The sequence below is a fragment of the Arachis stenosperma genome, chromosome 6 (genome assembly GCF_014773155.1).
Source record: "Arachis stenosperma cultivar V10309 chromosome 6, arast.V10309.gnm1.PFL2, whole genome shotgun sequence".
NCBI lineage: Eukaryota > Viridiplantae > Streptophyta > Magnoliopsida > Fabales > Fabaceae > Arachis > Arachis stenosperma.
This window is the reverse complement of record NC_080382.1, coordinates 122,294,205-122,307,310: the sequence shown is the minus strand read 5'-3', so window position 1 is coordinate 122,307,310 and position 13,106 is coordinate 122,294,205. Positions and strand designations below refer to the sequence as shown.

Genomic DNA, 13,106 nt, shown 5'->3' with positions numbered 1-13,106 from the left:
GAATGCTCAGTGCGGTGCCTTGCGTCCTGCATTTGAAAACAACAATATATATATATATGGAATGAGAACTGGGAGTTCTTAGTATGATAAAAGTGCCAACGTACATAATGTATAAGGTCCCGAAAAAGCCAAAGGCAATCCTATAACTCCGACACTTAGATTAAAACTTAATGAAATATACTAAACCATAAGTTAGGGTGGTTGTCTAAGTTATTTAGGTCATATATCCATCTTTAACCTAACACCCTGCCTTCTATCTCCTCCTAACCCTCTGAATTACCGGGAAACAACCCTCGTCACGCCTCCACCACACGAAGGATCTCTCAGTTACAATGACAAATAAAAGACAAGAAAAATACAGATATAGATAGCATTTTTAGCAAGTAAATCAGATAGCAGTTAGTCACAGATAAGCACTTAGAAAAACTAAAACAAATTACATACTTAAATAAATCATACAAATGCACATGATGCATGCCTGTCCTACTGGCTGTGAGCTCACGTGTCGGTTACTTTGCCAGAACCTGACACACCCAGTAGCTAACTCGGATCTCATCTCTCTGACATGCATCCACACTCTTGGGATATAGTGCTCGTCACACTCTTGGGATATAGTGCCCGTCACACTCATGAGATATAGTGCCGCTACATTTTCCGGGATAAAGTGTTCCACAATCTTGGGATATAGTGCCCGCCACACTCATGGGATATAGTGTCCGACACACTTTACAAACAGAGATTAAGTGATGCAACAAAAATGAAACAAAATATACAGTCTCATTTCACAATCACAATCATAGTTCTCATAATCACTTTCAATCATCACATAATCATCCACATTCTTCCCATCATAACACTACCTCTTAATATTCATTGCTCAAACACATAATTCTCATCATTACCATCATCATATCTCGTCATATCTCATCCATCAACATTGCATTGTTCTCAAAATTGCCTCGTTCATCACATTCATTATCTCATCAAATAAATTATCCCCTCTTTAAACTCCTCCGATACTAATTTTATCTTCTTTCACTCAATAATCCTTACTTCGTAACCCAAAACTTAACTAATGAACCTTAAACAAAGTTTTTAGAGGTTTGGAAAACTTAGAAAATAGCTGATGGTTCTAAATTAGTGAATTTTTATCAAAAGAGTGGTTTCGGAGCTTTACATGCTTGTCGGAAAGGTCAAACAGTAAAAAGCAGAGTTTTAATGTAAAACAGGATGTTGCATGTACGTATCAATACTATGCATACGTACACACCAAACATCTTTCCCAGCCTATGCGTACGCTTCATAGTATGCGTACGCACAACTTCCAAATCCTACGCACACCCCCTCGTGCGTATGCACGAGCTCAAACACACACTCTGGTATGTGCGTGTGCATGATAGCATGCGTACGCACGCACACCAGAATTTCAAGTTCTTTATAACTTAGCCAAATTCAATTTTCTGTACCTAACTTCCAACATCCATAACTCCCTCTACAAAATTTTGATTTCCACAAAATTTAAACCGATTTAAATCTCTTGAAATTATCTTCGTTTTGAAAGAAAATCTACTCAAATCTAAAATCTGAGACTCATGTTTGGGACCATCGAAGTTGGTTAAAAGTCAAGTTTTTACCAAAAGAGTTCAAAACCTCTATTTTCCAAATTTTCAATTTTAAACCAGTCTCACACCCCAAAACAACATCAATTGTGTTCAAACCATATCTATATCTTCTCCATCCCTTCCACAACACACCAATATCCAATTTCATCAATTCCAATCCAAACAATTCATAATCAAAACAACATTATTCATAATTCATCCATATATCATTATCATAACTCATATTCATTATCAAATCTCATCATCAATTTGCATCAATATCAATAATTCATTACATTCACATCACAAGTTCAATATTTACATAAAGACTCACTAAACCTTATCAAGTTTACGTAATCCAACTTATCCTACGGTTGACTAGCCTACATTTTCACGTACATTACACATTATCTACGAGAAACTAAAACCATATCTTGGCCGATTCCTTCCTAATGCCTAGAACGTCTCAAATTCCTTAATTCACAAGCTTCAAGCCTCCACCACAAGAATTTTCAGCACCCAACACTCAACTCAAGCTTCCAATGTCACCAATTTTGGTTCCAATTTACACATATACCACCTAATTCACATCATTACATCCATATTCACAAATTTAATACCTAACGTCATATAATTAAAGAATTCACAAGAGTTTCAAGTTCCTTATCATTATCCATGGACAATTGGGCAAAATCGAGTGATTATCTGCAGCTAGAGTTTACCTAAACTATCAAAATTATTCAATTTCTCAATACACAAAATCCTAGATTTTTTGAAACTAAAAAAGGGGAAGGCTTGGTGAAAAAATTCAATTTTCTTACCAAATTGTTTAGTAGGTTTTGTATAGAATTCTAAGACAAATATGTGGCTGCTGACGGCTCGTCAATTGGAGCTCCAGATTGAAAGTTACATGGGATTGAAATTGAAGCAAGGGTTAGGGTTCTTTGATTTCACCCTTCTCCTCAATCCAACGTGTTCCTTCAATTATAAAGGGAAGGAGGCTGACATTGCATGCTTTATATGTTGGGCCTTGGGTTCGGTCTAATCGGTTTGGCCTGTTGGCCCATTTTTGGGCTCAAAACCTTTAAAATTAATGTCAAAATTTATATTTTAATTATTTTTACCTTTCTAAATTATCAAATTTAATTTTCTAATTCCTTTGAATAATAATTAATTTATTGGTTAATTATTTACTAATCATCCGAGGTTTACATTAGCAACATTTTCGATGCAGTTTCTTTGCCGAATTTAAGAAATGAATTCGTTTATATGGATTTCCTTTTGAAGTTCCGACTTCGTGTAGTTAGACTTTGTGAAGTTACTTCTACACTTCGTTTTTATTCCGCCTTATAATTGAGGTCAGTTTTCACGAGTTGTTTACATAACTTGTTACATTAATTTGTACCACGTCGCTTCATTTTAGGTCGGGTAATGATTTTTGCGGTTTGTCGAGTTTAAATTAATGCATTTTATATGAAACTTTTCTTTAAGAGAAAATGGAATTTTTATTAATGGATAAGAAATTCCTTTACATAAACCTACTACTAACAGTTTTGTTTGCCCTTAGCCCTTGTTGTGGTGCCTCGTTAAAACCCCCTTTTAGGAAAAACCCATTTTAAGAAAAAATCTTAAGGTTGAAAAAAAGAGTACACTAAGGAACAAGGCTTACTTCCTAACTATAATACTTCTTTAGTTTACATGCGTGCCAAGACCTCGGGAGCTCCCGTCCTTACAGGTCGGGCACTTTATAGTAACATTTCTCTAAGATCTCAATAATCTTGTAGGGTCTTTTCCAATTTGCTGCTAACTTCCTTTCGCCTGACTTCTAGACTCCAATATCATTTCGGATCAGTATGAGGTCGTTGGTAGCGAAGCTTCTTTTGATCACCTTTTGATTATATCTCGGGGACATCCTCTGTTTTAGTCCTTCCTCTCTAATCTGAGCTTATTCTCGAACTTCAGGGAGGAGGTTGAGCTCTTCTTTGTGTGCCCGGGTATTAGTCCTTCATTGTAGAATATAACCCGGGGCGATTCTTCAGTGATTTCTATGAGAATCATGGCTTCCATTCCATAGGCAAGTTGGAAAGGTGACTTCCCTATTGTGGAATGAGGAGTTGTCCGATATGCTCATAAGGCTTGAAGGAGCTCGTCTGCCCGTGCTCCCTTTACTTCTTGTAGTTGGCGTTTCAGCCCAGTTAGTATGACTTTGTTTACTGCTTCAACTTGTCCGTTGGCCTAAGGATGTTTCACCGATGTGAATTGGTGCTTTATCAAGGCCAAACCTTGTGATAATGTTCTTGTAGAGGAATTTTTTACTTCTTTGGCCAGTGATAGTTGCTAGTGACTCCGCCTCGATCCACTTAGTGAAATAGTCAATCCCTACTATAAGGTATTTGACTTGTCCCGGAACTTTATAAAATGGTCCGAGGAGATCAAAGCCCCATTTTGCAAATGGCCATGGCGAGATAATGCTAATAATCTCTTCAGAGGGTGCAACATGGAAGTTGACATGTTTCTGATAAGGTAAACACTTTTTAACAAACTCGGCCGCTTCCCTTTGTAAGGTTGGCCAAAAAAAATTGAGCCGAATCACCTTCTTGGCTAGTGATCGAGCTCCCAAATGTTTTCACATATGCCATTGTTTACTTCCTCTAGGACCTACTTTGTGTTAGATGTCAGAATGCACTTTAAAAGAGGTGTTGATATCCCTCTTTTATATAGGATATTATGGACCAACGTGTAATGTTGTGCCTCCCTTATGAGTCTTCGAGCATCCTTTTCATTCTCAAGGAGAACATTAAATTTAAGATAATTAACTATAGAGGTCGTCTATCCTAAATTTTAATTAGATATCCTCATTACTTTCAAATTGTCATTGAACACTTAAATCATGAAAATCTGACAGCACCACACAAATAGCACATAGAACACCTAAATCTAAATATCCAATACCTTAAATTTTATATCAACTTATTATCTTTACAATTTTTACATCTCAAAATTGAAAAACCCTAAATCCTAATTATTTTGTTCAATTTACCCTAAAACACGAGTTAGATTAAAAAAGAAGATAGAGTAACCAACAACGGAACAAACATTAACAATACTTATTTAGGATTGGTTCTATTGAATTTTCTTTTCCACTTTGTATCTTTCATGACGGGAGCCATAATAAACACAATCAAATTAGTCTTCTTGTCGTCAAATTGAATGAAATAACGAAAATTAGAAAAAATGGCGACGATTGAAAATAAATACAAACCAAAATGTGAATACCGAGATTGAGAACTTAGAATTTAGGAGAGACCGGGAGAGAGCGCATCACACAAAGTCTGCTAGAGATAAAGACCAGACCCACAACATTGAGGAATAACCAAACTTAAAGAGAAATACAAACTGGAGAAAGGAAAACGGGGTTGAAGAATTTGGGTTTGGGTGTGAGAGCGACACAACAAGAGAGAGAGAGACTCTCACGCAATTAATGTTAGAGTATATACACATTTTGATCCTCAAAGAATTTTAAACTGGACACTTTAGTCCCCAACTAAAATTAATTACTCAATTAGTCCCTAACAATTAACTCCGTCAGTCACTTAGATCCCTTACTCCGTTAATTCTAACGGAGGACAAAATAATCCTTGACAACTCTAACAGGGGACAAAATGGTCCCTGATCTCCTCTGTTCGGAAATGACACTGTTCTCTCCCAATTTCCATCATATCTCGCATAACATTAACAATCTAAGACTGTAACTTCAAACTACACAATGCACACTCTATAAATTTAATGTTCATAAGAAAAAAATCCTCCACAGGTTGAGTTGCTGATGTGATTTGTAATTTTAAAAAGATTAAATACTAGAGATAGATTATGTAAGTTTAAGATTGTACCAGAAGCGGAATCCTTTTGTGTCTTATGTAAGGATAGATTGGAGACGGTACATCCCTTGTTTTTTTCATGTGATCGTATATGAAAGTTGTGGGGATCAATCTTGGTGGATTGAAGTGTGATTTGGGTTTGGCCAGGAACCACCAAAGAATGCTTTGTGGTGTGGATGGATAGAAAGATAAGGAAAGATATGAAGGAAGTGTTGGATGGTGTTATTTTTTTCTGTAATATGATGCACATGGAGATGTAGAAATAACATTGTTTTTAATAATAGAGTATTTGTATTAGAGAAGTTAAAGGAGAAAGTTGTAGAATGCACAAATTGATGGTGTCAAGATCGACAATATAGGAGTAATTGATGTACTTATGAGTGCAAATATCAAGTCTAAGGTGAATAAGAAGACATATGAAGTTGATCTTTGATGCATGATTTACTGATCTATGAAAAAGGACAATAATTCTGCAGAGTAAAAGTTGGAAGGAGAATGATCATAATTTGATGTTGTATAACTGATCGGGTTCATCTTGAAGTGTCTTTGGAGGAGCTAAAATCATTATATTTTTTTGCTCCCTGTTTGTTGCTTTATGCTAGTTTTTATGTTTTCTTTGTAGTTATTGTTCTGTTTTTGTTACTATTTTCTGGAACTATGCTCACTTTGTTTGGAATTGGGTGGAGATGTAATTATCTAAAAAAAAGAAAAAAAATCATTAACTTGTTCTCAACCAATTCATACTTAGGAAACTAATGCCTATGTCTCTAAACTAGTTGTCGTTTTTGATGGATCCTATGAATCCAGACAGTAAGTCATTAGTTAAGACTTCGAAAAGGAAGGAATGAAGCACTCGGTGTCTATTTCAAATGAGAAGTTGCATATGATGTCGAAGGAGAATCTTCTCATGATGTCCTAATGTCCAACAATCTATATTGCTTAACAGAGAGTGGGGAAAGGCGTGCCCTTAGAGTAGTTGTGAAACTTGGTCTTGAGGATGTCGTGGACGTTGTCGGGGTTGGAGATGATGTTATCAAAGACGTGAAAGTGGATGCTTTTGGTGGGTGAAGTGCAGAGGAGGTGGATGTACCAGTCACAAAGATTTAGGAAGTGTGTGGTCCATGACATGTTGAAGTAGGTGCGACACGTGTGACAATTACACCATGGCTTAATTTTGGAGCTAAAGAGGAGGAAGAAAAAGATGGAAAAGAAGACTGTGCAGGTGAAGAAGGAGAGTATGAATGTTAAGGTTATGCGAGATATGATAAAAATTGGGAAGAACATTGTCGTTTTCGAATAAAGGGGTTAGGGATCATTTTATCCCTTGTTAGAGTTGTCAGGGATCATTTTGTCCCATGTTAGAGTTTTCAGGAACCATTTTGTCTTCCGTTAGAGTTAACGGAGTCAAGGACCTAAATGACTGACGAAATTAATTGTTAGGAACCAATCAAGTAATTAATTTTAGTTAAGGATTAAAATGTCTGATTTAAAATTTTTTGAGGACCAAAATGGGTATATATTCTTAATGTTATAATGCAAGGAAGGATTGAAAAACTCTTTCTTTTCTCGTTTTCCTTTTTTTTTAATTTTTTTTTGGAATTAAAAGAAAAGAATATGCCACATGGGATTAAAACCTACGATTTTTATACAAGTAGAAGATAAGTGAGAGAGAGAGAGAGAGTTTAATCATAATACTATATACTTTATATAAATTTAGTAACTAAAGATAATCTCTTTTGTACTTTATGAGAAAATAAATACTCTTATTTTGTATAATCTATTTAATTTTTTCTCAATAATATGGGTTAGTTTGAGATTAATTTTTATTTTATTAATATTTAAATTTAAACAATAAATATGATAAATTTATAATGTTAACATAAAAAAATTAATAAATTAGAGAGTAAAAAGTATTAACGATTTGTTTGGGTGAGTTTCTATGAAAAGATCTTTTTTTAAGTTATTTTTTTTAAATATTTTATAGAAAAATAAAAATAATTTTATGTTTAAATATCTCATACAAAAAGATCTTTTTATTTATCAATTATATTTGGGTATAACCATATAAAAATACTCATTTATTTATTTATTACATAAAAAATATATTTTTTTTCAAAAAAAAATCTTTTAAAATATAAATCTTAACTTCTCAAAAAAGATATTTTTTTTAGTGTTTTATTTTTATTACTAAAAATTTATTAAACATACTAAAAAATAAAAAAATTATTAAAAAATATTTTTTATCAATTTAATAACATCTAAATAAGTACAAAATTACTTACAAAATACCTTAGAATTATTTTTAATGGGTATGCTCATCTCCAATTCACATGTATGGCTTATCAAAGACAAAGACCATGTCCTACCTTCAACTCCTCCATTCATAAATGATAATGACATATAATATAAATTGATTTGTGATGTGTATCGTTTTACTGACGGATAAATAATTTGATTTACTGTTGAGAGATCAATTTAAAACGTTTAGGATGTGTTTGGTTTGATTTTTATTTTTTATTTTTTTATTTTTAATTTTAAATGTATATTTCACGTAAATTATTTTTATATAATAATTAAAAATTTTGATTTAATTATCATCTGACAAAATATTAACTTTACAGAAAGATAATTGTACATAAATTACAAGATTATTTTTTCTAGTATCAAATTAAATTAATGTCAACTTTTAACAAAGACTATTTTAATTATAAAAAATACTAAGAGATTATCAGAATTTATTAATTTTAATTATTATTTAATCATTAACTTAATTTTTTTAATTTAATTATCTAACATACTTTATCTCATATTTTTAAATATTAATAACTAATTAATAATAAAAAAATAATAAATTTTGATACCCTTCCCACGCATCTTTAACTATTATTTCTTTTTTCTTCTATAAATGGATTACGAAGTATCTAACATAGCCAATGCAAATAGCCACGGCAACTTCCTTCTTCCTCTCGTATATGCATAAGTCTGAATCTTCCTACCCATAATTAGAAAAAAGATGAATACTTCAAATCCTAACCTACACATATTGTTATTCCCTTTCCTAGCACATGGGCACATAATTCCTACCATTGACATGGCCAAATTATTTGCCACAAGAGGGGTTAAGTCCACCATAGTCACCACCCCACTCAACGCATCACTCATCTCCAAAGCCATAGAAAAATCAAAACGACACCATCACAAAGTGATCCAAATCCAAACCATTGAGTTCCATTGTGAGGAAGCAGGTTTACCCAAGGGGTGTGAAAACATGGACTCGGTCCCTTCCCAAGATTTGTTCCTCGCGTTTTTTCATGCCACTAGTTTGTTGCGAAAACCCTTTGAAGAACTACTTCTTGAGCAACATCCACACTGTGTTATTGCAGATGCATTTTATTCTTGGGCAACAGATTCTGCTTCCAAGTTTGGGATCCCGAGGATTGTGTTCCACGGCACTTGTTTCTTCTCCTTGTGCGCTTCCGATTGCATGGGACTTTACGAGCCGCACAAGAATGTCTCGTCCGATTCGGATTCCTTCCTGGTTCCTCGCCTTCCCGGCGAGATTAAAATGACAAGGAAGGACGTGCCGGCTTTCATAACCAACAAGGAGAACAGCACGGAGTTTGTCAAGCTCTTGGAAGATGCAAAGGAAGCACAGGCCAGGAGTTATGGTGTTGTTGTCAATAGCTTCTACGAACTCGAGAATGTGTACGCAGATTTCTACAAGAACGAATTCGGGAGAAAAGCATGGCCTATAGGCCCTGTTTCTCTCTGTAACAAGGACACAGGAGAGAAGGCAAACCGGGCAAAAGAAACTACAATTGATGAGTTTGAGTGCTTAAAGTGGCTTGACACAAAGAAACCAAATTCAGTTGTTTATGTTAGCTTTGGAAGTTTAATAAGCATGCCAGATTCTCAGCTTAGAGAAATTGCATTGAGTCTTGAGATCTCAGGCCAACATTTCATTTGGTTGGTGAAGAAAAACGAGAAAGACGGGGCGGAATGGCTACCGAAAGGGTTCGAGAAGAGAATGGAAGGTAAGGGACTAATTATAAGAGGTTGGGCGCCTCAAATCTTGATTCTTGAGCACCAAGCGGTCGGAGCGTTTGTGACGCATTGTGGTTGGAATTCGACGTTGGAAGCGGTGGCTGCAGGGGTGCCGATGATCACTTGGCCTATTGTCGCCGAGCAATTTTTTAACGAGAAGTTGGTGACCGAGGTTCTTGAAATTGGAGTGCCTGTGGAAGCTGTGAAAGGGGTTAGGTTGGAGGGTGAATGTGTTGGATGCGATGCATTGGAGAAAGCTTTGAAGAGAGTAATGATTGGGGAGGAAGCAGAGGAAATGAGGAACAAAGTGAAGGTTCTTGCTCAGTTGGCAAAGCAGGCTGTGGAAGAAAATGGATCCTCTTACTTAGCTTTCAATGCTTTAATTCAAGAGTTGGTTTCACTTTCTCTCTCAAGGTGAATTTAAAAATAAACAAGCTAAAGGTTAAGGTACTCCATAATAGTTAAATAATTTAAGAGTAAAGTATGTTCGTCCAAAGTTGTTTTTAAGTTTCAATCGTCTTATTAAGTTCCAAACGTTTTAAAATTGGCTCAATGTTTTCCTACTGTTAAGGATTCATTAACAGAATTGATGGCGGGACAAAATTGAGACGATTTTGAAACGTTAAGAGCTCAAACAGAATGAAAACGTTGAGGACAAAAATGATACATAGAAATCAATTTTAATTTTATCCTTCAATAATATCAATTTTTTACTGAATATAATATTTAATTATTTTTTAATCACATCTAAATAAATTACACTTAATCACACTACTTTCATTCTAAATAAAATTTTTTATATTTTTATATTAACTTATAATTTTAAGTGTAAAATTATAAAAAAAAATATTTATTTAGAGTGAAAGTAATGTGATTAAGTGTAATTTACTTAGATGTGATTAAAAAATAATTGAATACTATGTACAGTAAAAAATTGATATTATTAAAGGATAAAACTAAAATTTATTTCTATGTATCATTTTTGTCCCCAATGTTTTCGTTCTATTTAGGTTCCTAAGATTTTAAAATCGTCTCAATTTTGTCCCGCCGTCAATTTCGTTAACGGATCCCTAACGACAGGACAACATTGAGTCAATTTTAAAATGTTAGGAATTTAAATAAAATGATTGAAACGTTAGGAACAACTTTAGGACTTATTTCAAATGTTGGGGACAAAAATAATATTTTACTTATAATTTAATATATTTAATTAAATAATATATATATATATATATATATATATATATATATATATTATATATATATATTGACTATCATCATGAAAATATTTTTAAGTGAGAATCGATGCAAAAATATTAATTCATATTTATTTAGAATGTTGATTTATAAAATATATATAAAAATATAAATAAAAAAGAAAAAGATAAATGAAGAATAGCTGAATATTATGGAATGCAAAAATTTTGATTTGAGTAGACGATTATTATCTGATAATGGAAACAAAATGATTGGAATTTGGTTGTCTTTACGTTGGAAATTAAAGTTTGAAGACAAGTGACCAAATATAAAATTATTAGAACTTTATTAGTGTGATATTAAGTGGTCGGAAATAATTTTTAATATTGGGGTGGGTTAGGTGAAATGCATACTTGGTTGCAGAGGTGATATACATTAGGGCAGGACAGAAAAAAATTGGATCGTCCAACGGTCCAACCAATTTGGAGTATTCTACTTTCACATAATTTACATGCTCAACAAGCAATCGATATTATTACCTTAAATAAAAGTAATGGCGGAACTTAGTTAAGACAAAGGACATAGTTTAAATTTTTTGTTAAAAATATTAGTATTTTTTTAAAAGATAAAAAATAATTTAGTTGGTTTAAATATTTATTATAACTTAAAATATCAAAGTTTAATTTTTATTTTTTGTTTTTATTGCACAATAATTTTTAAAAAAGAGTCTAAGAACTAACAGTTTTATTGAAATCTGACCAACACTTAATCAACAAAAGTAAAGTAAGTAATTTCACATTTTTGGATGAAATTTCATATCATTAAAATTACCAATAATGGTTAATTGATGGCTCTGCCCCCTAGGACTCCTCTAATTTTTAATTTTAAACATTCAAAACAGTTGGATTTGGACTGGACTGAGTGTATTCGTATTTCACAACTCTCTATTCAATAAGCAACACTCCCACTACCTTTAAGTTTAAATATAAAAAATTAGGTATTTTTTATTTATGTAATTTAATTTTTTTATCAATTTATACAAATATAATAATATCAATATTTATTGAATATTCTAATATTTTTTATTATATAAAAAATTAAATTAAAACAACAGTAAAATATAAAATAATATAAATTTTAATATTTGTCTTTCTAACTTCTTTTTTACATATTTTACATGATATATATTCAAATTTTTACATAAAATAATCATAAAAAATCAAAGAATTGATGCATTTTTTAAGAGGAAGGCTAATATTCAAGAAGGAGAACATATAACTTTTACAATATCAACACCTGTAGATAGTTCTTTTACTTTAATGAATCACGAAAAAAGTGAGATACAACCTTTAAAAGTTCAAAGAGTTGCATCTGATGAGTTTGACCTTAATTCTTTGGAACGAAATCCTGGAAAACAGTTTCAAATTTGTCAATATCACCTAAATCAGAGAGATGAGATTAGATGGACTTATCTTAAATGGGGTCCATATCAAAACCATTTTGACAATTATCTTCTATCTGACCCCTTCTCCCAAAATTTTGTTTCAAGTTTCGTCACTGAACAAAAGGACATTGCAATTTGAGACATCTAAAAGTAAAAATAGGCCAGTGACTTATTAAGTGCCTGTAATTTGATATACATTAATTAGGGTTGGCCTGATCTATTATAAAATAATTTTAAATTTAGATTAATTTAAAAATTTAATTTTGTTAATAGATCAAATTTAAATTTATAAAATAATTTAATAGGTCTATTAAATTTGTCTGAATATATTAAAATATAAAAATATGTAAAAATATTTTTTATAATTAAATAATTATTAAAATTTTTAAATTTGTTATATTTTATTATAAATATTTTTTATATATTAAATATTTTAAAAGTTTAGATATTATTATAAGAATTAAATTTAGTATATCATATATAAATATTTTTTTAAAAAGAAATTAACTTTTTAAATATTTTTTTATTTTAGTAAAAAATTATATATATTAAGCTTTTTAATAGATTTTAGGTCATGCCAGATTTAATAATAGATCGACTTAATACTTAAAATAAAGTCTATAACAAGCTATAAGCTTGGTTCGGAGGCTAAGACTAATTAAATATATTACAAGCATAGCTTCTTAAGAATGAAGATTGGTTTGACCTAACTTGTTTTCATTCTTAAAAAATCTAAAAATTAGACCATTTAATTTACGTGTGAGTGAACTGATATGTAGTAGAACATGATGTCCACTTTCAAATATAATATTATTTTATCAAATACTTATAATTTGTATTTTATTATTATTTTGTCAAATACAATATAAATCTTATTTATTATTTTCAAACACAATATATAAATACTTATAATTTGTGTAATTTATGTGTCTTTATATTTAT

At 31.8% G+C, this 13,106-nt stretch overlaps 1 protein-coding gene across 1 annotated transcript; it reads left to right on the top strand.

Annotated features, from left to right (window-relative positions):
- The first annotated feature begins 8,431 nt into the window (after positions 1-8,431).
- LOC130935855 (UDP-glucose flavonoid 3-O-glucosyltransferase 7-like) lies at positions 8,432-10,285 on the top strand. The gene has a single exon (XM_057865761.1). The coding sequence runs from the start codon at positions 8,493-8,495 to the stop codon at positions 9,939-9,941; it is 1,449 nt and encodes a 482-aa protein (XP_057721744.1). The 5' UTR covers positions 8,432-8,492; the 3' UTR covers positions 9,942-10,285.
- The last annotated feature ends 2,821 nt before the right edge of the window (positions 10,286-13,106 follow it).